Here is a 24,969-nt window from a genome sequence, read left to right on the forward strand (position 1 = left end):
CTGGGTAGTCAGACTTAGGTAAGACAAAATTGCCACAGGGTGAGTTTCCTGTTCTTACTAATTTAACCTGAGGTCAGCACAGCACAGTGTGGCTAAAATTCTGAAAGGAAGCCAGCTTCCTGAAGAACCTGAAGACACACACTAACCAATGGAAAGTTCAAAATGAAATCTGCCTAATTTATGTGTGACTTTATTTATTAATAAAGTGATGATGCAGCCGGGTGCAGTAGCTCACGCCTGTAATCCCAACACTTTGGGAGTCCAAGGCAGGCAAATTACAAGGTCAGGAGTTCAAGACCAGCCTGGTCAACATGGTGAAACCCTGTCTCTACTAAAAATACAAAAATTAGCTGAGTGTGGTGGCACGCACCTGTAGTCCCAGCTACTCAGGAGGCTGAGGCAGGAGAATCGCTTAACCCCAAGAGGCGGAGGTTGTAGTGAGCTGAGATCATGCCAGTGCACTCCAGCCTGGGCGACAGAGGAAGACTCTGCCTCAAAAAAAAAGATGAGTAAACATAGCAAGGAAAGATCTTTCTTTTAATAAATGGTGCTAGGTCAATAGGATACCAATATAGGAAACACAAACGCATCTTTACCACTACCTCACACCAAACACACACAAGTCAATTCCAATGAAGTGCAGACACAAATATTAAAAGTAAAACATCAGGGCTTTTAGAAAAAGAAAACATGGAGATAATCTTCAAAATTTTGGAGTAGCAAACACAGCCACAAAGCACTAGCCAAAAAGACAAAATTGACAAGTCAAAATATATATTGACTAAAATCAAAAGACAGGAAAATGAAAAGACAAGCCACAGACTGACAGAAGATACTTGTAATGAATTTATTTGAAAATGAACTTATCCAAAATGTAAAAGAACTCATACAAATCCATGGGAGAGAGGCAGACAATCCAAATTTGTAAAATTAAAAAACATGAATAGACCCTTTGAATAGACCCTTTCACAAAAGCGTTTACCCAAATGGCCAATAAGCATATAAACAGGTGCTCAACTTCATCAGTCCTAATTCAAATGACAAGGCCATACCACAACCCTCTTTCTTTTCATGAAAAGAAAGAAAAATGTTGTGATGGTAAGGATAAGAAGTAACAAAAATTCTCAATTGCTCCTGGTAAGAGTATAAACTGGTATGATTGCATTGAAAAAATGGCCACAAATGGGAAACTATCCAAATCCCTTTTAATAGCAGAACAGATAATGAATTGTAATACATTTATATAATACCATACAGCAATAAGAATAGATCAGCCATAATACACACTAACAAGAATCATTTCACAAAAATAATGTTAAGCAAAAGAAGTCAAACACGGACTCTAACAGTGGATCTAATGGAATCTAATAGTTGATCTCAAAGAAGCAGAGTATAATAAAAGTAGAAAAGTACAAAAACAGTGAAAGAAATCTGTGGTGCTATAACTCAGGACTATAGTTTCTCTTTGCGAATATAATGATACGAAGGGGGCAAAAAAAAAAAACCTACCACAGGTTGAGGAATTCCCTTTGTGTAGGTATGACTTTAGTATTCATTCCTTCAATCATGCAGCTGGAATACCAGCAGGTCCAGGAGAGCCTTCACAGTATCTCTGCTATACACTTTACCTGCACAGACACAAAAGTGATATGGACTGCTGGGCCAGAGAAGTCATTGAAAAACCAACTGAAGAGGTGTCCACTTGTATCAGAGGGTGCTAATTGCCTATCATGTTCATTGTATGTTTTCTATTTATCTCAAATTGGTTTCCTGCAGGATTTACAACAGTCAATCAAGGAAGTCATGGGGAAGACTGTGGATATTGCCAAAAAAAAAAAAAAGAAGTTGGGAGGGAACAGTTTAAGATACAGATATTGGAGAAATTCAAGAGCCAAAAGAAACCACACCAGAGGAATTAACAGAAGATGACTTGACGGAGATGAATGCTTCCAAACAGTGCCAGATGATAAGAAGTAGAAGAAGCAGTGCCAGAAAACAAGCTGATATTAGGCAATCTGGCAGAAGTGTTGTTCCAGTTATTCAAGACTGCTTTGACTTTTCCTGACATGGATGCCTACTATAACACAGACATTGAAAATAAAGCAAACAACAGAATAAGAATTGATACTGTACAGAAACATTTTTAGAGAGCTGAAAAAGCAAAACAGACAAATTAGGATGAACTTCCATAAAGCTATATTGAGTGCACCTACCTCTCCTGCCTCCCCTTCTACCTTCTGGTTCTCTGCCACCCTTGAGATTGCAAGACCAACCCTTCTCTTCCTCCTTCTCCTCAGCCTACTCAACATGAAGAAGATAAGAATGAAGACCTGTATCATGATCCACTTCCACTTAATGCATGGCAAATATATTTTCTTCCTATGATTTGCTTAACATTTTCTTTTCTCTAGCTTACTTCATGGTAAGAATGCAGTACATAATACATATAACATACAAATTATATGTTAATCCACAGATGTTATTGGTACAGGTTCCAGTAGTCAAAAGTAGACTATTAGCAGTTAAGTTTGGGAAGAGTCAAAAGTTACATGTGCGTTTTCGACTACATGGGTGTAGGGGTCGGCACCCTGATCCTCACATTGTTCATGGGTTGACTGTACTTTATAAGCCTATTTACCCATCTATCTTCCCAAGCTGTGAACTCAAGAAGTAAGAAGACAGTATATTTTTCTCCTGTAACCTGAGCTCTGATGGACTTCCTGGAATTTAGTATGTCTTTCATAAAGAATTAATTAATAACACACCTAAACATGTAAGTTTTAACTCTTCCTTTCCACGAATACTTCATTTATGCCCATGTTTTAGAGTCAACTCTACAACTTTTAACTCTTCCTTTCCATGAAAACTTCATTTATTCCCATGTTTTATAGTTAACTCTACTGTATGCTGGTAAGTTCAAGAATCTGAGCTTATTTGGGAGCAAAGGTTTTATCTCTGTAAAAAAAAAAAAAAAAAGCAGATTTATTCTATGATAAGTGCTATACCAGAGATATATCCTAAATTCATGCATGCTTTGGTGTGTACGTAGATCATCTTTCCAGAATTATAGATGAAGTTGGAAAATGATTCTTCAGTTCTAGTAATGAGGCAAAAGCACCACTATCATCATCTTCGGAAAACTAAAGCATTAAGTAAATACAGTAGGAAACAAAGGAATATGTAGTACAGAAGCCTATAAAAACTAATTATACCATTATGTTAAGTGAAATCACCAGGCACAGAAAGACAAATAGCACATGATCTCACTCATAGGTGGAATCTAATAGTTAATCTCATAGAAGTAGAAAGCATAATGGTGTTTACCAGAGGCCAGGATGGTTGGAGCGGGGATGGAGAGACCTTGGTGAGGGATACATAATTACAATTAGATAGGAGGAATAAATTTCAAAAAATCTATTTTATAGCAACTTGACTATAATGATGATACATTGTATTCTTTAAAAAATGCAAAGAGTGTAGATGTTATGTACTCTTACCATAAAAATGATAACTATCTGAGGTAATGCATTGCTAATGAGCTAGATTTAACCATTCCAAAATGTACATATATTTCATAGCATCATGTGGTACACAATACAAACAATGCTATCTGTCAAAAAATAATAATTATCTGTAGTATTTCAAAAATTTCAGAGCATCAAAAATATTTGTGTGGGTGGAGGAACAGAGAGCCTCAGGAAGAATAGCTAATGGATGCTGGGCTTAATGCCTAGATGATGGGTTGACCTGTGCAGCAAACCACCACAGCACACCTTTACCTATGTAACAAAGCCGCACATCCTGCACATGAAGCTCAGAACCTAAAATAAAGTTAAAGAAAAAAAATATTCAAGAAGTTTCTGATATTGGACTGTTTTGTCACTTTTTGCTTTGGTCTTAGTGCTTATTTACTACGGGATAAAATTAGCACATACTATTTAATGTGTTTGTGTTAAGTAATATGTTGCTTTCTATGTGTTAATTTTATCTTCTCCAGATTTTTATTACCATAGATCTAAAATGACAAGATTAAGTCCAAGCAGACAGTAATCACTCAACAGTTATTTATTGAGTAACTTAGATTTAAGATTCAATATGAAAGCAACCTTGATCAAAGCTTTCCAGTTCATATAGTGTGAAATAGTTTTTTCCTAAATATGGTTCTAAAAAACAAGCAAACAAAAATCCTCCCCAAATGAAAAACTCCAGTCGCTATTTAGCAATACTACCTTCAATTTATCAAATAGAATCAGCCCAAAAATTTCAACAGGTCAGTGAGATTTAAAACAGTTCAGTGGCAAGAATTTTCAATGAAGTCTGAGTCTAATTAAAAGGTATCACAGATCGCTGTCAAAGTCAGTAACTCAGCAGTGCAGGAATGATTTGGGAGTCCTTTTTAATTTAGACATTTGTCAATCATGATTGCCTTTAAACATCACTTACCCACTGAGCAGGGGGATCCCTGCTAAATTTTCAGAAAAAAATCAAACACAAAAATACGACTCAAAATACATGGTTTTTTCCCCACATATAAAATTCCTATTTTAATAATAAACTCTAGATTCAAGGTTCACAAAATAAAGTAAGTACATTCCTAATTCTTTCTAACAGTTTTTTGGGGAAAGATACTCAAAGTATTTTCTGTTATTTGCAGCGGCTTTAACAGCAAACGACAATTAAATGTGTGAACAAGGTTGTCAGAGTAACACTTGTCATTTACACCGCTGAGGAAAGACATCCACGACTTCCAGAAGCACTAATTAAAATTAACGAAAGCTCCTTATCGGAACTTATCAGAGAGGTATATTTTGTCAGACGCAGGAAAACCAGAAAGCCTCAAAGTTCAAGAGTTTTCGCTCTAAGGTCTAAATCCAAATCACCTACCACTAGGCACAAGCGAACTAAGCCCGGACGTTCAGCAAGCAACTCATTAAGGTTAAGAGGCCCCATCCTTTCCTTATAACACAAAATTAAGAAAAAGACATCGTGGGGAAGGCGGAGTGAATTTTCTCTCAGAAATCAACAGAGAAATGAGCAGGAAAAAAAGTCCCTCCTCAAACACAGGAGAGAAAGGTGCAAGCTACTAACAATTGCTTGATAAGCCCTAAGCCCTAAGGTTTATCGGTTCACCAACCCTTTCTTTAACTCAGTGTGAACGAAGGCACTCAAAAGGAGAAGAACGTTACGTGATACTACCTACCTCTGGCCCCAAAGAACCCTGAAGACCCTCAACCAGGACACAGGTGGGCCTTTCTCACCTGGGCTCCACGGAAGTCGAACGTCCTTACGTAAGAGCACTTTTCAGCAATACGCCTTCCTATTGGTTGGCTCGGGAGGGACGTCTCAGTCCTATTGGTTACGAGAGCCGTGGTAGGGGCGAGGAGGCGGGAGTTTGGGAACGGCTCTGACAGGCCGGAGGTTTGCGTTCCCAGAGTTCCTATTGGGTTAACCTGGGAGGCTTCAAAATGGCGGCAGTGGCAACCTGCGGCGGTGACGCCGGGAGTGTTGGATCTGCGGTGGCGACAGCCAGCAAGAGCAACGTCACGAGTTTCCAGAGGAGGGGTCCTAGAGCCAGCGGGACCAACGACAGCAGCCCTCGACTGGTGTCCATTACGGGCACGCGACCGTCGGTGCGGAATGGACAGCTGCTGGTATCAACCGGGCTCCCAGCCCTGGACCAGCTCTTAGGTCGGTTCAGAGTGGAGATCTGGGCTTAGCCCAGGGGAAACAGGGAGGGGACCTGTCGGGGAATCCGACAGGATTTTTGACCCCATATCTCTCTCTGACCCCTAAACCTTCGGCCGTGGAGAGACTAGCCTGGTCTGATTGAGATGGAGGGGAATACGGGTTGTGTGGAGACTTTTGAGCGCTGTTAACTAAACATGTTTTAAGTGCCCCCGCTCTCTATTCTCGTTCCCTGCCCACTAACCCCTTTTCATATTACGGCGGAATTCGTACATGCTTTTTAACCTGACATGCTTTCTAGTCAAGGGAAAACATTAATTTATGGAGATGGTTTAGCTATTCATTGAGGATACCTCGCTTCTGCTGTCTCCCGGCAGCTCACGATTTAGACCAACCTACGAAAGTTTTTATAATTGGGGGAGACAACCTTCGTTAGAAAATGCTGGGAAAAAAAGGATTTCCCTTTTTTGACCTTCAGACTGCCTATTCTCTGGGTCTAAATTTTAAAACATTTTGACTTTAAGAGAGCGTGTTTGTTAAAGGTTTATGTTGACTCATAATCCTTATAAACTAATTAGAGCCTGTCGTTGATATTTCGTCACACTCGTGTCTGCGTTAAATCTGTGTGTATATTTTTTCGGTTTTTTTTAAATATTCATTTTGCTTCCCAGAATTGATTGCTGCTGCATTCCAAACGACATCTTTAAATTTAATTCACATTTTAACAAGAAAAGGATGTCTAGTTCTTAGGCTTTCTTTTAAAATCTCTGGAATTTTATGAGAAGTCTGCTGAAGAATATGCTTGTTTCGTAACTGTTACATGGAAAGGATTGACCAGATTAGGTTGGTAGGACAGATTTGCTGTGTTAATAAAGCTTCTATATTAATTTCTGTCTGAATGCTGCTTCATTAAAACCCCATCTGTGTTTACATTTCGTAACTTTTTTCATAGTGTGTGGTATATGTCTGTTAAATCTTGTACACGTTCATAAAATATCACTGTCATTGCTTGTTCTTGTACTTTGCTTGACATTTCTCTCGGTTATCTCCTCAAAGTAGGCTTTTCATAGGTTTAGTGCAGAGAAAGTAAGAAGACAAGCAACCAATGAGAAAGAGTATGGCTTCCTGATTCTGTCATTTCATTTCCTGGTTATTTCTACATAAGTTTAAGTATTTTTCACTTAATTGTTTCAAGTATATTTTCTTTGAGTTGCATGGTACTCTTGTTTCAAGTATATTTTCTTTGAGTTGCATGGTACTCTTGTTTCAAGTATATTTTCTGTGAGTTGCATGGTACTGTAAACAGAAGTGATTCAAAATATCTAGTTAGCAAATATTTAGTTCATCGTTTTTGCCTTGTGAGCCTCAATAGATATCCCCTTATGTTTGAACTTTAAGTTTGGAAGCTATTTCTAGGCCTTAGGTATTTTTTAATTCCATAGGATATGTAACTTCATTCACTTGATACTAAAACCTTCCAAACGAAAAGGTTATGTTTCTATTTATAATGTCTTCACTTCCTCATTAGAATAACAAAACCTGCCTAGCATAGTTCCTGGCACTTAGTAGGTTCTCACTAAGTTGTTGATTACAAGAAAAATAATGTGTAGAAAAAATCTGAGACAAGAAATGATGGAATATGTAGGATGGAGTTTCGTGTTTGAGCTCTGAAAACAAATTAAGTGATATGATCAGTCTCAAAAAACCACTGACCATGTGTGCTGATCTTGGCTTCAAATTTAGTGCTCTCCACTAGGCTACAGCTGTCTGAAATTTTTAAGAATTCTTTACAGGGGCTTTTGGCCATTTATTGAACCTCAGATTAATGATTTAACTATCATCTCTTAAAGTACCTATCAAAAAGAGAACCCAAAGCACCTTCTATATACGTTTCTTCAGAGATACAAACTTGAACAGTAATTTTTAAATTTTCCATATTAGCTTGGAATGGGGGACTTTAGTAGTGTATTTAACTGTAACAAGCTTATGCTAAATATTGCTGTTCATTAAGATAATGGAAACAGTATTGGTTGTTGAATACTTTGAAATATATTTTTCATACATGCAGTTAATTCTCAAAATGCAAAGTTGAAGAAGTCTTAATAGAATTGACTACATCTTGAAAAATAAATATGTCCAGAAGTATTTTAGCTTTATCCTCTTAGTGACATTTTTGTATTCCGATTTTCTGTATAAGCAATTTAGACTATGTTGTTATTTAACTCAAGTTGTGACAAGCCCAATATGACCATATTGTGACAAAACATGATAATAGGGTGTTATGGTATTAGAATGGTAAGACTATACTGTGATATTATGATTAATGGCTAAAATATATTATGTGGTTACTGTGTAACAAGTAAATATTATAGCTTCCATGTAGTACAGTGACATTTTACTACTGCCACTATGACATCATTGTGATTTTAAACATAGATGCAAAATATATTTGAAAGGCATCTTACATGCTAGTTGTTACTCATTTGATGATACACTATTTCCATTACTTATTCCAAAATGTTTCAGAAATTTGAAAATTCCTAACATCTGCATCTTTCAAATGTGACCTAATTATATTAAATGTTTTTGTTCTGACAACCTAATTTTATTATGAGATATTGAAATACATTTCACAAGTTAGCTACATTTAAATTTTTAGAATTCTCAGCTTATCTAACCCATGTTCTCAACTTTGCCCTTCTAGGATATTTATATTGTTATTTGAGGACATTATATGTAAATAACACTTATATTTTGGAAAAGGGAAGATAGATGTTCCATCGATTGAATAAATACTTCATTTCTTTTTCAGGGGTTTCCAAAGAAAGATTATAGCAGGAAAAGAATTCTGGTAGAATTCCCCTCTGCCACCCCCATTCCCCATAAAAGTGTACTCCGTGTTAGGACCATATGTCTAACCTAGGAGAATTATCCATAATTTCATCCTCCAGAAAGATGCTTAAAGAAAGGGTAACTGCAGATTTGACCTCTGTGCTGTTAAATTTTGATCGTCAAATAGGGATTTGATGTAAATAATAGTCTAGGAAGAGTACTCTGAAAGGAGTGTGATGGTAGCAGCCATTTTTTAACACCGATGTCAAAAAGTAAACACTAATGGGCTTATTTGCTTTACTATATGTTAATGTGTAGCATGGGATAATATACATTGAGCTTGGACTACACATTTAACACAATCTTGGTTAGGATATTTTAGCAACGAATAAGCTGTACATTTAAGAAAAATGCACTCTTTTATTGCTATGTAAAATTGTTTCCTGTGACTTAATCTACAGAACTATTTTTATGATTCCTAGCTTTATTTTGATTCTCATGTTTACCCAACCAATAATTGTATCATAATGAAGAGTAGTCACGATATTTTATCATGCTCAGGGAAGAAAAAGTAGACTTGTTATCAAAATAACTGCAATTTAATTTGAGGTCCAGCATTATTTCAGTAGTTAAGGCTATTACTGTGAACCAAGGAAACAATATGAACTATGTTGAAACAATATGAACATTTTCCCAGAAATACTTTTTTATAATTTTAAGCAAAATTATTCCTTTATATAGAGCTCTGAACAGACTGGCATAAATCACTGTTACCTTTCCTGACTTTCATTTCTTTTCCCTTTTACTTTCTCTAACATTGAAGAAAGGCTTTCATATTCTAGTGTACTAATTTGACTTCATTTACTCAAAATTATAGCTTAATCTGAGGTTTGTGTTGGGGACAGTGTGGGGATTGAATGCTCTCCTTATTAATACAGTTGTCTTACTACTGTGTGAATTGAAACAACAAAAGCCCCTTTGGTTGTCTTATGATTTTAAAAATCATAAGATAGGAAGATCCTGGCATTTACAAGATCTTAAATTTTCTGATATTATTTCCTAGGTATTAAATACTGTTTCTGGTTTTAAGAAAAAAGCCTGTTTTTAAAGGATGTAAAATCTGGATGAAATTAATTCTTTAAAATGTCAAGCTTGCTGATTATCTTTAGCATTTAAACTCCTGTATTCTTTTGTGTACATGAAGTCCTCTACTTGTATTTTTAGTAAGCTGGAAATAAATACACATCTTAAAGAGGTCCAGAAGTAACACCAAGAGATTATTTCCTGGCCAAGTGTGGTTGCTCACACCTATAATCCCAGCACTTTGGGAAGTCAAGATGGGTGGATTACTTGAGCCCAGGAGTTTGAGACAAGCCTGGGCAACATAGATAAATCCTGGCTCTTCAGAAAATACAAAAATTACCCAAGCTTGGTGGTGCACACCTGCAGTCCCAGCTACTCGGGAGGCTGACAGGGGCAGGATCCCTGATCCTGGGAAGTCAAGGCTGCAGTAAGCAGTGATCACACCACTCCCCCTAGCCTAAGTGACGGTGAGACCCTGTCTCAAAAAAAGAAGAGTTTATTTTCCTTAGTGACTTAGAAAGTGTGTTGGTAATTTTTCTAAGTTAGGCTGAAAGGGGAGAGGAAGTGGTAAATAAGGCCATTTTACTCCTTTTTGTTTGTTTTCATTACAGAAATAAGGTGATTGCTTCGTTGCCCTATTATCTGTAATACATTTTAGTGGACTGTTGGGAAAAGGTATTTCAATTTTAATTGGGAACTATTAGTGTGAAGTCTATGTTGCTTTTGGAATTAGATAAAATTACTAATGGATTACTAAATTTAAAAGTAAATTAAAAGCTAGCTTTCAAAGAATACATCAGGGTATGCTATTGTGGTTGGTTGTTTTGGCTTTTCATTTATTTATTTTTTGATGGGAGCATGACTACAAACATTCCAACTTTTAAGTTAAAATGCAGCTAGACCTTCCATTTATTAAGTAAGAGACATCAAAATACCTTATACAGAGGTAGCTTGTGGATATGCTTTGAGATCGTGTCTCACTAACTCAAGTTTAGAAGAATAGAGAAATATTGCTGCTGTATGCATGTATATATATGTATAGGTCAAAATTATCTTAGTACACATAGAAAAAAAGCTTGATTTTTTTAAACCTTTAGTTAATTTAAACAACAAAAGCCCTTTGGTTGTCTTATGATTTTAAAAATCATAAGATAGGAAGATCCTGGCATTTACAATATCTTCTAAATTAACGCATTAAATTAGTTAATGAGTTACATCTTATTCCCCATAACTAACATTCGCAGTGACCAAACTTTACTAGAACCAACCTAAATGTGAATCTAGTGAATTTACATAATAGAGCCTTCTTATGTTTTTGTAAAAGAAGTTTGAGAAGATATTTGGTTGACAAAAATGATTTTAATATGTCCCCATTATGTCTTAATGTCCAAATTTTCTAAACATTAGAATTTTAATACACATGAGATTTTTAGGCCAGCATGGTCACTCATGCCTATAAACTCAACACTTGGGGAGGCCAAGGTGGGAGGCTAGTTTGAGCCCAGGAGTTCAAAACCAGCCTGGGCAATATAGTGAGACCCCATCTCTACAAAGAAAGAAAGAATTAAAAGAAAAAAAAAAAAAAGAATTAGCCAGTCATGGTTACATGTGTGTATAATCCCAGCTCTTTCAGTGGCTGAGGTAGGAGAATCCCTTGAGCCTGGGAGGTTGAAGCTGCAGTGAACCATGATTGTACCACTGCACTCCAATCTGGGCAACACAATAACACCCAGTCATCTCCCTACCCACCAAAAAAAGAATTACCAGAATGGTAAAGGACGCTCTTTCTGAGTACCTCCCTGTTCCAGGCACTTGTGCTTGGTAATCACTTCTTTTAATTGGAAAACTGTTTCGTGATCTGTTCTCATTGTCCCATAGTGAATGTTAAAAAAATCTTTACTTCGCTCTCTGTCCCAGTGGAGGCCTTATATAAATTCCTTATTTGAGGAGGCATAAATGTAACTCAAGAGGTTAGATAAGAAAACTAAATACTCCCTATAGGAAATAGGTTTAAGTAATAAACTTTGTAATAGTACCTGCTCTAGCTTAGATACCATAATGTCTCTTGTTTGCTTACGTTACTTCATCTCTTATATGGACGCAAAATGGCTGTTAGTAATTGTTTATTTTTGCATTTAAGGGAAAGTAAGGAAGTGTGATGTAAGATGTTCAAATGGATTAAAACATTAGTACGTCATTATGAAATTAAACATTAGTCTAATCTTATCCCAAAGCAAACCCTTTATTCTGATCCTTTTGTTTGTTTGTGACTGGGTCTCACCTTGTTACCCAGGCTGGAGTGCGGTGGCGCAAACACTGCTCACTGCAGCCAAAACTTCCCATGCTCAAATGATCCTCCTGCCACAGCCCCCCAGCATGCCTCACTACTAAAAATACAAAAAAATTAGCTGGGCATGGTGGTGCGTGCCTGTAATCCTAGCTACTCAGGAGGCTGAAGCAGGAGAATTGCCTGAACCCAGGAGGTGGAAGTTGCAGTGAGCCGAGATCGCTCCATTGCACTCCAGCCTGGGTAACAAGAGCGAAACTCCGTCTCAAAAAAAAACATTAAGACATTTTAAAACAATAGATTTTCTTCATTAATTCCTTCACCAAGAGTCTGAAATGTTCTACATATTGTCATACAATTGATTTTTAGCCTCACTGTAAATCACTTAGCATAAGTCACATGTTACATTTTATTCTAGGTACATCTATGTTACCAGATTTCAAACCGTTTGAAATATAACTGTTATACTTATTTGCAAGGCAAAAAATAAACACTATCAAAGGAACTTTTTTTGTTTTGAGGCAAAGTCTTGCTCTATGGCCCAGGCTGGAGTACAGTGGTGTGATCTCGGCTCAGTGCAATCTCCACCTCCCAGGTTCAAGCGATTCTCATGCCTCAGCCTCCCGAGTCCCGAGTAGCTGGGATTGCAGGAGCAGACCACCCCACGTGGCTAACAGGATTTCACCATGTTAGCCAGGATGATCTCGAAGGGCTCCTGAGTTTATGTGATCTGCCCGCTTTGGCCTCCCAAAGTGCTGGGATTGCAGGCATGAGCCACCGTGCCTGGCCTGTCAAAGGAACTTTTGTTACTAACTGTGACTACAAAACTTTTTGCAGAAAGTTCTTTATTGGTGTTCTAAATGTTTCTTTCATAGCTTTGTATGGAAAAAAAAAAAAAAAAAACCAAACTATTAATATCGTCTCCAGTTGTCCAACAACTTTGAGTATTTTTAAATTATACTTTAAGTGCATTTCTATTCATTCTTTGATATTCATTTTTTAAATTTTTAAGTGAATTTGTGTTTGAGACATTAATCAAATTGGTAATAGTTTTATAAACTCAGTAGTTTGAGTACTGAAGAGCAAAGTATCAGTACTCAAATGTTTTAGTGTAGTTCTAATTTTTTTTAATTACTATTTTTTTCTTTTTTTGAGATAGAGTTTTGCTCTTGTTGCTCATTCTCGAGTGCATTGGCTCAATCTCAGCTCACCGCAAGCCCTGCCTTCTGGGTTCAAGTGATTCTCCTGCCTTAGCCTCCTGAGTAACTGGGATTACAGGCATAAGCCACCACACCCAGCTAATTTTGTATTTTTAGTAGGGAAGGGGTTTCTCCATATGTTGGTCAAGCAGGTCTCAAACTCCCTACCTCAGGTGATCAACCCGCCTCGGCCTCCCAAAGTGCTGGGATTACAAATGTGAGCCACTGCACCCAGCTCTAAAATTATTAAATTGACTTTTAATGATTCACCATTTGAATTATATATTTCATGATTATATTGCCTTAATTTTTTTTTTTTTTTTTGAGACAAATTCTCGCTCTGCCACCCAGACTCTAGTGCAGTGATGTGATCTCAATTCACTGCAACCTCTGCCTCCCAGGTTCAAAAAATTCTCGTCTTAGGCAGGACGCATTGGCTCACGCCAGTAATCCCAACACTTAGGAAGGCCGAGGCAGACGAATCATGAGATCAGGAGTTCGAGACCATCCTGGCCAGCATGGTGAAACCCCGTCTCTACTAAAAATACAAAAATTAGCTGGGCATAGTGGCGGTTGCCTACAATCCCAGCCACTCCAGAGGCTGAGGCAGGAGAATCTCTTGAACCCTGGAAGCAGAGGTTTCAGTAAGCCAAGATTGCGCCACTGCACTCCAGCCTAGGCAATAGAGTGAGACTATATCTCAAAAAAAAAAAAAAAAAATTCTCGTGTCTCAGCCTCCTGAGTAGCTGGACTTACAGGCATGTGCCACCACATGCAGCTAATTTTTTTGTAGTTTTAGTAGCGACAGGATTTCACCATGTTTTTCAGGCTGGTTTTGAACTGCAGGCCTCAAGCAATCCACCCACTTCGACCTCCCAAAGTGCTGGGATTACAGGCCTGAGCCACTGTGCCTGGCCTAATTCACATATTTAAAATAACACTGTCCAGTAATATTGAAAATGTATTTTTGTGGTGATCTTTTTTTGTTTGAAATGGCAAATGTGTTCCTTTTAAATTGTAAATATATTTAGAGCATATCCAGACTTTGTGTATATTAGTCATAATAAAAAAGAATTAGCTTTAATCATGAGTTTTTTTTTACTCAAAGGCTTACTAAATTTGAAGATAAATATTAATGTAGAATTTCTATAATCTTATCTATGTTGTACTTCTATAGTAGTTAAGTTACTGAGCACATTTAAGTCTTGGGCATTGAGTTAATTTATTAACAAGTGTTAAATATAACATTGGAGTGTTTAAGCACAGTTACGTTGAATGCTGAATGGTTCTGTCATAGGAGAAAGATGGATAGTACAGTAAATTATGAAAGTAATTGTAGGCCAGGCACAGTGGCTCATGCCTGTAATTCCAGCACTTTGGGAGTCCCAGGTGGGTGGATCACCTGAGGTCAGGAGTTTGAGACCAACCTGACCAACATGGTGAAATCCTGTCTCTACTAAAAATACAAAAATTAGCTGGATGTGGTGGCAGGTGCCTGTAATCCCAGTTACTCAAGAGACTGAGGCAGGAGAATCAATTGAACCCAGGAGGGGGAGGTTACAGTGAGCTAAGCGGAGATCCTGCCACTGCACTCCAGTCTGGGCAATAGAACAAGACTCCATCTCAAAAAAAAAAAGTAAGTAATTGTAATGTGTACTGTGTAATTACATATAACATGTAATTATTTCATAATAGCACCTTGAGCAAAGTATTGCAAAGGTAATTAAAATGTTGTTTGCAACTGTAGTTTTAAAGTTACTGAAGTACCTTTCTTTCATAAAGCCTAACTTTTATGATAAAGATAATGGAAAATGTAGATTAATTTTCGTCTGGTTTGTTTCACTTCTAGGTGGAGGTTTAGCCGTTGGAACAGTTCTTCTAATTGGTTAGTACAAAATACATGCTTTGTTCTCCTCTATTATTGTTTTCTCTTGTGCATAATCATCGTGTGCATTTCCTATTCCAAAATTAAGTATTTAAATCATTAACACTACAGAAGTTAAGAGAAATTAGAGAGGAATTGACTTAAGTTCTATTTTAAATTCTAATATTGATCTGAACTTGAAATAAATTCAGCAAATATATCTGAACATATAGCTCTTATAGCTTAAAAATGTTCATGGTGCATTGTGCTCCATTTTTTTAAAAGACTAAAATTAAAATTAGTGTGAATTGAAATTTTTGGAAAATTTCAGTATTAAAGTAGAATTATTACAGGGATCAATTCGAGAAATTGAAATACTAAGTCCATTGTATATGTCACATAATTTTGTCATTGTCTTTTTATTGAAACAAAAGTAGCAAAGTAGTAAATCATAGTTTCGTTCATCTTTAAAGTGACAAGAGTTTTTATTTAAGTGTATAACCATAATTGCACCTTCTAGTCTGGCATTCTTTGTCTCTTGAACCATATCCAGACTTAAATACAACAATCCAAATGTACTGTGACCTGAAATCACCATACTAGGACTATAAAATAAATGTGTTAATCTAGACAAGTTATTAGTACTAGGTACCAAATATTTATTGACCCCTAGGGTAACAAAAAAACGTGGTAACTATTTTGGATGAATTTGCCCCAAGAGTGAGTGAAATACAAAGTGGTGATGCTTAAAATTTGGCATGTACATAGGAATTTGTCAGTAAAGGAAAAAGTTACATAGAACATTTTATTCCTCATCTATACAGGATAATTGAAGAGTAGTAATATTAGTAGTGAGAGCTGCCCTTTAACTCTTATTGTTGATCATATTTTGTGCAAAATATATGATTTTATTTATTTAATGCAACAACCTCATAAGATGCTAAATATACTTCATATTATCTCCATTGTATACATGAGGAAATGAGGTTCACAAGGCTGGAATAGTTTTCCCACTATGCCATAGTTAATCTGAGAACCAGGACTTCAATTCTATGTGACTCCAAAACCCATTTTTTAAATCATTGTGCTCTTAAGTTTTCTCAAATGTTTTATTTAATATCCACAAATAGTAAAATAGGAATGACATCTGTTTTTAGATTTTTACACTTTCAAGTAGTAAAGTAAAACTCACATTTGTGGAGATTTTTTCTTTTAATGAATTTTCAAATTTCTTGACATTTAAGAATCCTTTACAAATTAATGCACAATAGGGATCAAAGTTGCAGCACTATAAAAATTCTTATTTCACATGATCAGCATTTCTCCATTCCAGTCAAAAAGTTTTGTCTTTAAAATAGAAAGCAATATATAGGGAGTGCTAAAAACATCTTCAGGTGTACAGTATTTGTTAGATCAGTTTATATAATTGCAGTATATTGCTACTAAATATGTAATACATTAATTTTCTTAAATTATGCCATTTTATTTGAGCCTGTGTTCTCTGAACTCAGACATTAATTTCCATGTGGCTCTTGGCTGCTAAGTATCTGCCTACTTCTTACTGGTTGTTTACTTTGATGAATACAGTATAATCTTCTGGAAATTTACCTAGAGTTTAGTGCCTGAGTATCCAAATATTAGACAGCTTTTAATAAAAGCTAAGTAAAATATGACTTATGAGATACTTATGTCACCCATGAGACATTAAATTACTGTTTAAGGACTGTGAAGACAGAATTATTCTTAACAGTACATGTAAGAGAGAAAAATAACCTGTGATCAAGAAATTTTGGAAATGATTATCTCAGTTACATTTTTAAGAATGTATCTTAAGGTGAATAAAGAATGCCATGGTCAGAGCTCACTGAAGCCTCTAACTCCTGAGCTTAAGTAGTCCTCTCTTCTCAGCCTCCTAAGTACCTGGGACTACAGCTACACACCACCATGCCCTGCTAATTTTTTATTTTTATTTTCTGTCAGGATAGGACCTCACTATATTGCCTAGGCTGTTCTTGAACTTCAGGCCTCAAGTAGTCCTCCTGCCTCTGCCCTGCAAAGTGCTGGCATTATTGGTGAGAGCCACTACACCTGGCCCCCATTCTCTACTTTTCTTCGTTCCCAAGTCTGTGTGATTTGTACAATGAACGAAAGCCACTTGAAGATGGATTTCAATATATAAAAGTATGAGGATTTTAGTTCAGTGTTTAGGAGCCTAGTATATTAGTATATTGCTCATCACTGAAAGACTTTTTTAATTCCAGAAGGAAGAGAAAATTAAAACATGAAGATTATTTGCATTAGTAACACTTTATTATAGATTTCCAACTTTTTAACCATTTTCTCATGAAATAGTTTATTCATTTACCAAGGCAGTTTATGTGGAAGTGTGTACCTGTGCATGAGTCTAGGCTTTCAGAATACTATATTTACAGCTTCGGTAACATTTTAACTGTGGAAACTAGAGGTAACAGCACTGCAAGAGAAACCTGGAATAAGTTTACTCTAGACCTTCCAGAATACAGCAAAATAAATGTGAACACACGAAAGGAAATTCTCTGGGGAATAATTTGAAGACCTAAGGGACTCCACTGTGTACTTTAAAAATTTAAGATGGTTGTCAATTAATAAAACAAAAAATCAAAGATAGATTTTTCTTAAAATGTTTAATGCTTAAGTACTGGAATAGGCTTTGAGGTATTTTATCTAAATTGTTTTCTGATAGTCTGTTACCTGGGTAAATTTGGAACACCTTAAAAGTTTCAAAAGTTAATTGATAGCATAAATATTTAGAGTTTACACAGTCTCTTTAAATAAAGCATCTTTATTTGCAAAGATATTGAGCATCAAAAAGGTTTAATAGAAGTTGTCAGTAATTAAAATAATAGGTGACATTTATCAATATATATTTTTTAAATCATTTACATTAATTATATGATTTTAGTTTGCCACATAGGAGATAAATGATATACTTTTGGACAATTCATTAAACCTGTTTACAGTGTACTTTTGTATTAAGTATTTCTGTGTAACAATATCAACACAAATTTTACAGTTTATAAACACACATTTATTTATCTTATAGTTTCTTTAGGTCAGGAATCCAGGCACACTCCCACTGAGTCCTCAGCAAGCCTGTAATACAGGTGTCAGGCAGGGCTGGGTTCTCATCTGAAGGCTTGACGGGAACTATCTGTTTTTAAGCTTATGTGATTTTTTGCAGCGTTCAGCTCCTTGCTGGTTGACAGCCAGAGGCTGCCCTCTCCATAGGGCATCTCAGAAGTTGGCATCATATTCCTTCAAAACCAAGAAGGGAGAATGTCCCTCAGCAAAAATGTTACAGGCTTTTGTAACAGAAGTGACATCCCATCACCTTTACCATAACCTTTTGTTTAGAAGCAAGTTGTAGATTCTGCTCCACTCAAGTAGAAGAGATATACAAAGGCATGAATACCAGGAGACAAGAATCATAGGGACCACCTTAGAATGTGTTCACCATAATTTTAATTCATTATTTCCTATAATAGCAAAAACAGCATTCTCAATAGTCCTCTCACAGGATATTATAGTATTTTCTTGCCAGTCATCTTCAACCTTTCTGAATTTGCTGAGTTAAATTTTTCTTCTACATCATGCAATAAATTCTGAGCTAACCAGCCTGGGCAACATGGCAAAACCCAGTTTCTACCAAAAAATCCCCAAAATTAGTTGGGTGTGGTGGTATGTACCTGTAATCCCAGCTACTCGGGAGGCTGAGGTGGGAGGATTGATTGAGCAAGGGAGATAGAAGCTGCAGTGATCGTGCCATGGAACTCCAGCCTGAGTGATAGAGCTGGAGTTCAGTGGCATGATCTCCAAAGGAAAATTAAAAATTCTGAGCTTTTTTCTTATGCAGGAATTGGCAAATTACAGCCTACTAGCTGGTCACCTATTTTTGTAAATAAAATTTTATTAGAATACAGCCATGCTTATTCATGTACACATTGTCTACAGCTGCTTTTGTGCTACAAGGACAGAGCTGATTAGTTGTAACAGAAACTGTATGAATCACAAGGCCTAAAATACTTTCTGATTCCTTAAGAAAAATTTTGCCAATCCCTGTGTTGTTTTATTATATTTGATATTCTACTAAACTTATTTTAGAGTGGTAAGGGACTGAAATAGGACAACTGTTATCAGTGCAGTCCTTTAGTAGAATCACCCGACTTTTAGTCCTGAAGCATTTAAGGTCTTAAAATGTGTTTGGCACTCTCAGGCAGGAAAAATCTCTGGATGTTGGTTGAACAGTACATATATAATGTATAGGTATAAGAAGTATGAAAAAGACTTAAATTGAATCAAAATATGGGTAGAAATAGAGCAGTGATGAAGAGAAGAATTGCTCACATGGAAAACTTTGACTAGTACACAATAGAGCATATCAACAGAGTATGCATGTGTAATAACTAGATCCTTCTAAAGTAGAGAAAGTACGTATTTAGCACTAGTAAGAAGGAAAATTTGACCTTCTTTCCCTGGATCTCTTGCTTCAACTACCTACTTGTAGAATTCACACTGTAAAACTCAAGGACCCTTACACCATCCCCTAGAACAATAGTGTGTAAAGACCAGGCTGTATACCTGTTATCTACTCCTAGGATTTTTGTTTGTTTAACTTTATGGCCAGCCAAATCTATCATGCTTCCCCTCCTCCTTATCTTTGGTCATTATCTAAAACCAAATTAAGACCAAATGTAATTAAGCTGTTCTGATGGTCTTATCTTTTGTCTCCATAATACTCTGTATTTTTCTCTTTAAACTCATTTCCTATTTTATTCTCTTCCAGACCTTTTCTGTTTGCCCTCTTATAACATCTATTTCATGTGAAACTGATATTCTAAAATCTTATTAAATATTTTATTGAAATATTTAACATTTATTGAGGATTTACTGTGTGCTGGGCATCATGCTAAGCCCTTGGCATGTATTGTATCATCTAATTTCATGGCAATGAGATGAAGTGTTGTTATTTTATAAGTAATGAGGTAGTCAAATAGAAGATTTGAGAGAAGCTAAGTAACTTTCCCAAGATCATCACACATATAGTAGCTGAGATTCACAATCAAATTTCTCTCTCTCTTTTTTTTTTTTTTTTTTTTTTTGAGTCAGATTTTCACTCTTGTTGCCCAGGCTGGAGTGTAATGGCACAATTTTGGCTTACTGCAACTTCTGCCTTCCTGGTTTGAGCAATTCTCCTGCCTCAGCCTCCTGAATAGCTGGGATTACAGGCATGTGCCACTATGCCTGGCTAAAATTTCTCATTTTATACTACAACCTGATAACTTGTCTTAAAAATTCCTTCTGGAGCTATTTCAACTTCTATATCATCTCATTGCTGCCATATACTGACTTCTTACTTTCATTATTTATTAGAAACTGTCATGATCTCTAACCTCAAGTAGTCTTTTAACACTGACCAGAAAACTTTTGTATAAATATAGTCACCTCTTTTTTATTTTCAGTTATCTCAGTAGCCTTTTAAACCTTCATGTCTTCAAACATCTAACATAGTATACTACTTTATCCTAATCCTCCAGAATAACTTACAGTTATGTCACACAGAAAAAATATAGTTTGATCAGATGAGAGCTCACCAAGAGTAAAATCAATCCTCAAAACTTAACTCTATTCACAAATGCAAAGGTATACTGTACCTTATTCTATTTGAGAATCATCTTTCATCTGTACTTTAAATCTCATCTCATTCTAACTTTCGAAGACCTAGCAATCTCAATTTCCCTTCTCTCCTTATCTTTAACCTCTTCCACTATATTAGTTCTTTTCTTTCTGTACTTTATACTCAAATCTGCTTTTAAGCTTTATTTAAAAACAAGGGGGAAAAAATCTTCCCTCTTAACCCAACCCTTTCTCCACTGTTGCTTTTTCTCTTACCTTTCAAAGCCAAGCCTCTTGTATAATCTGTACTTACATATTTTGTAATATTTCAGTCATTCCTCAATCTACCTCAGATTCTGCAATTTCACTGAAACCACCTTAATGATTTTCTCACTGCTAAACCTAGAGGATACTTCTCAGCCCTCTTCTTTTTTAATCTCTGTTGTACTTGATCTTGTTAATCACTCTTTTCTTGAAGTCCGCCCTTCTTTTCTTCCTTTGTAACATTCTGTTGTCATTTTCCTTCTGTCGTTCTGCTCATGTTTTTAAAGATTCCTTTGGCTTTATTTTAAACAGTGGTATCCTATTCCCTCTTCTAGAATACATATTCTCCTGAAAGTTCTCAGTTTCTGCCATAACTGGAATGACCACAGAATAAAAATAATCAGTAATCTTTAGACATTGCTACATACACAGGATACATACATAATGTAGAGAATATATTTAACTCCCTATTCAACATTTCCTCCTGAATATCTTACAGTCACCTCAAAATCAGTGTGTTTGAAGCTTTCCTTGGCTCCAGATTCTGCTCCATTCTTCTATATCTGTTTCTCTTCCTATGGACTCTGGAGTATCGAATCTAATAAGCGACACATGCCAAAGACCTGAGTGATATGCTTGTCTCTCATACATCCAGAAAACATAAAATCCTGATGACTTTTATCTTTTAAATATTGTGTTAATTTTGTCTATTCTTCATCCTTACTGCCAATACCCTAATTCAGGCCATAATCAATAACTCCCATGGAAACTAGTATAACAGGTATTTCCCTCGCTTCAGCCTATTATTGTCATAATGTTGCCAGAATGCACTTTCTAATGTAAAAACTAATCATAATATATCTTGACTTAAGACCTTTCTGTGCTCCTCGTTGATCTTAACATAAGATCCAAGCTCCTTAACTTGCAACTGTAAGGCCTTTAACAATCTGCCACTGCTGATTCACTTTAGCCATATCGCTTCTCATCCTCTCACTGTCCTTCCTTATACTTTTAATTCCATTCTCTCTTCTCTCTCCAGATCTTTGCTTATATTCTTTCTTACTGTCTTTTGTTTTCTTAACTCTTAATTGTTTTGGAGGTCTTCACTTAGACATCTCTTCTAGAAAGTTTTCCTTAACTGCTGGTTTCCTTCCCCATACCTACACTGAATATTCCTTCTGTATACTTCTGTAATCATCTTTATTTACCTTATCATGGCACTTATTACACTTTTTTATCAGGTAATCATGAAATTACCCGATTGTGATTACTTATTTAATAGAGTGTAAGCTCTGTAACCATGGGAGCCATGTAAGAGCGTATTGAATGAATGAATGAGTGATTCGAAAGCCTGGGTAAAGGCAATTAAGTTATATCAGTAAGAAATAGATAGTCATGCAATCTTTTGAGCAGTTAAGAAATATGATAGATGCACTGCAAAAATAAAGTAAAATGTGAAGTGGTGGAAACTACTCATTGCCCTAATCTATACATGAGATAATGTTTGTTACTACATGTTTAAGACTTTTGTCACACATTTGCTATTTCACTTTTCTATTTCTGTATTTCAGTATGTATATCAGATTCTAAATGTTTAACTGGTTGTGCTTAGACTGCACTGATATGAAATCCTATTTTACTACATTTTTCCTAATTTAATAGGTACCTCTCAGGAAAGTCAGTTTCTATTTTTGTGCTGTATAAATGTCTGGGTGATGAAGGAGAGACAGAAAGTAGGATGATTCCCAGTTTTTTACCCTGGGAAGGTTTAGAATTAGTACCATTAAGTGAAATTAGAAAAGGAAAAGAATGAACAAATACTGAGGTGAGTTAAAGAATTCAGTTTAAACATAATAACTTTTAGGTACCAGTGAAAAACCCAAGTCATTCAACCTAATAGGAAGTTGAATTTTCTGGCATGAAATCTAGGCTAGAGAAAAAAGATTTAGGATTTCTCAACATTATTTAACTGTTTTATTCAGTGTGTGTTTTAGTAGTATCATAGACAAATGGCAGAATGGCTAGGTTTATACTTGAGGATCCAGGATGGAACTTTGGGTGATCTGTTAATTCTCTGAAATTACATGACAATTCGTGTTTGACTCTGTGTGTGTGTGTGTGTGTGTGTGTGTGTGTGTGTGTGTGTGTGTGTTTTCTTGAGAAAGAGTCTCGTTCTGTCGCCCAGGCTGGTGTGCAGTGGCACAGTCTCAGATCACTGCAACCTCCACCTCCCAGGTTTAAGCGATTCTCCTGCCTCAGCCTCCCGATTACCTGGGAGTACAAGTGCATACCACTACTCCCTGCTAATTTTTGTATTTTTGGTAGAGAGGGGATTTCACCATGTTGGCCAGGCTGGTCTCAAATTCCTGACCTTAGGTGATTCTCCTGCCTTGACCTACCAAAGTGCTGGAATTACAGGCGTGAGCCACCATGCCTGGCCTTGAATGTATATATTTTAGAGTACCACATATAAGGCATCAAATTTGCAGAGTTGATTTGAGACTCAAAAGACTAAGAACAACTGTAGTAAAAACAAAACTGTACCAAAATCTAAAGCCTATGCTTATCGGTGTTTAAGGAATAGATAAAGGAAAGTAAGCTCATGAGAAAGATTGAGAGCATAGCCTCTGGAATCTGCATAAATTTAAATCATGGCTCTTCTGTTTACTAGCTGTAGAACCTTAGGTAAGCTGCTTACCCTCTCTGTGCCTGTTTCTTTATTTGTAAGGTAGAGATTAATAGCATTTATCTTAAAATGTTGTTGTGAGGGATGGGCGTGGTGGCTTATACCTGTTATGGCCACACTGTAGGAGGCCAAGGCCAGCTGATCACTTGAGGCCAAGAGTTTGAGACCAGCCTGGCCACCAACATGAGGAAACCCTATCTCTACTAAAAATACAAACATTTGTTGGATGTGGTAGCAGGCACCTGTAATCCCAGCTACTCAGGAGGCTGAGCCAGAAGAATCACTTGAACCCTTGTGGCAGAGGTTCCAGTGAATCGAGATCGTGCCACTGCACTCCAGCCTGTGTGACAGAGTGAGACTCTGTCTGAAAAAAAATGTTATTGTGATTATTAAATAAACCAATGCAGGAGAAGTGCAGTGCAGTGTTTAGTATATAGTTAGTGCTCAATAATATTAGTTATTTGCTATTTTTAACAGGATGTCGAGTACCCTAGAATTGGTGAGTGTAGCCCACAGTGAGAAAAAGAAGACAAAGTCTTAAGTTTTCACTTTCTCACAATTGGGGTAAGCAACTTCCTTACAGGACCAAAGAACTAGCAGATACTTCATCATATTTCTACCACTGTCATTGCCATTAGCAGGCAGTAAAGTCAAGGACTGGAGAAAGCAGGATTACAACATTTATGGTAAAAAGTAAGGCAGATAAGGGGATACAACTCCAAGAGCCTCAGGGGTAGACATTGAAGTTGCTTGCAAGAAGCAGAACTTGACTTTCCTGTTTCCCAGCCGATTCCTTGCTAACCTCTAGAACCTGCAAGCCCATCAAAGTGAATAGTGCAGGATGAGAGTTACTGGCAAAAAGCCTGCTTTGTATCTGCTTGATTTTTGTCAACATTCTCAAACATCAAGACTATCTCCCGTTTCTAATATAGGAAAAGGAGGGAGGCCTGCTAGAATAGATTATGGAAACAAACACAGCTAGAAGAATAATGAATGACAGTAATAGTATTTCTAAAGAGAGACTGAAGATGAATTACTAGCCCCCAAAACACTGGATTCTACCTCTTTGAGGGGGTTCTTCAGTGACATATAGGGTCAGTATGAAGTAAGGCACCACTCACAAACCACACTTACCACCTAGATGGAAACCACCATAATTTTAGAGGATATAAGCAGCAGACTTAATGCACCAGGTCAGAGTGAGGCTAGGGACATCTCTCTACCTGTGCCAGGCAGGGAATTGCAGAAACTGATCTCACCCACTCTTCTTTTTCTCTACTTTGCCAGTACAGGAGCTAGGACTTGAAGAAAAGACTTGTAGGAAGGGGTATTTTAGAACTTCCTTTTCTTGCTGCTGTCCACCTCCCCTTAAACCAACCCTACTAAGTATTTCAAGCCACAAGCCTTAGTGGAAAAC

General features: G+C 36.6%; 2 protein-coding genes across 9 annotated transcripts in view; one reads left to right on the forward strand and one right to left on the reverse strand.

Moving 5' to 3' along the window:
- Positions 1-5,303, reverse strand: part of IMMP1L (inner mitochondrial membrane peptidase subunit 1) — a 70,769-nt gene extending 65,466 nt beyond the window's left edge. For 2 of the 5 annotated variants that reach the window (XM_010332559.2, XM_039471181.2), the window contains exon 1: positions 5,201-5,297. The gene's annotated coding sequence lies outside the window, so the exon portion shown is untranslated. Of the gene's footprint in view, positions 1-1,509; positions 1,629-5,200 lie in introns of all 5 variants that reach the window. The other 3 variants (XM_010332690.1, XM_010332594.2, XM_010332644.2) reach the window with 3 other exon arrangements.
- A 113-nt stretch (positions 5,304-5,416) lies between these two features.
- ELP4 (elongator acetyltransferase complex subunit 4) overlaps positions 5,417-24,969 on the forward strand; it is a 257,653-nt gene continuing 238,100 nt past the window's right edge. For 2 of the 4 annotated variants that reach the window (XM_074401284.1, XM_074401282.1), the window contains exons 1-2: positions 5,419-5,688; positions 14,936-14,971. In XM_074401284.1, coding sequence (XP_074257385.1) covers positions 5,466-5,688; positions 14,936-14,971 — 259 coding nt within the window. In that variant the 5' untranslated portion in view covers positions 5,419-5,465. Of the gene's footprint in view, positions 5,689-14,935; positions 14,972-24,969 lie in introns of all 4 variants that reach the window. The other 2 variants (XM_074401283.1, XM_003919962.4) reach the window with 2 other exon arrangements.

Source organism: Saimiri boliviensis, chromosome 6 (assembly GCF_048565385.1).
Source record: "Saimiri boliviensis isolate mSaiBol1 chromosome 6, mSaiBol1.pri, whole genome shotgun sequence".
Classification (NCBI taxonomy): Eukaryota; Metazoa; Chordata; class Mammalia; order Primates; family Cebidae; genus Saimiri; species Saimiri boliviensis.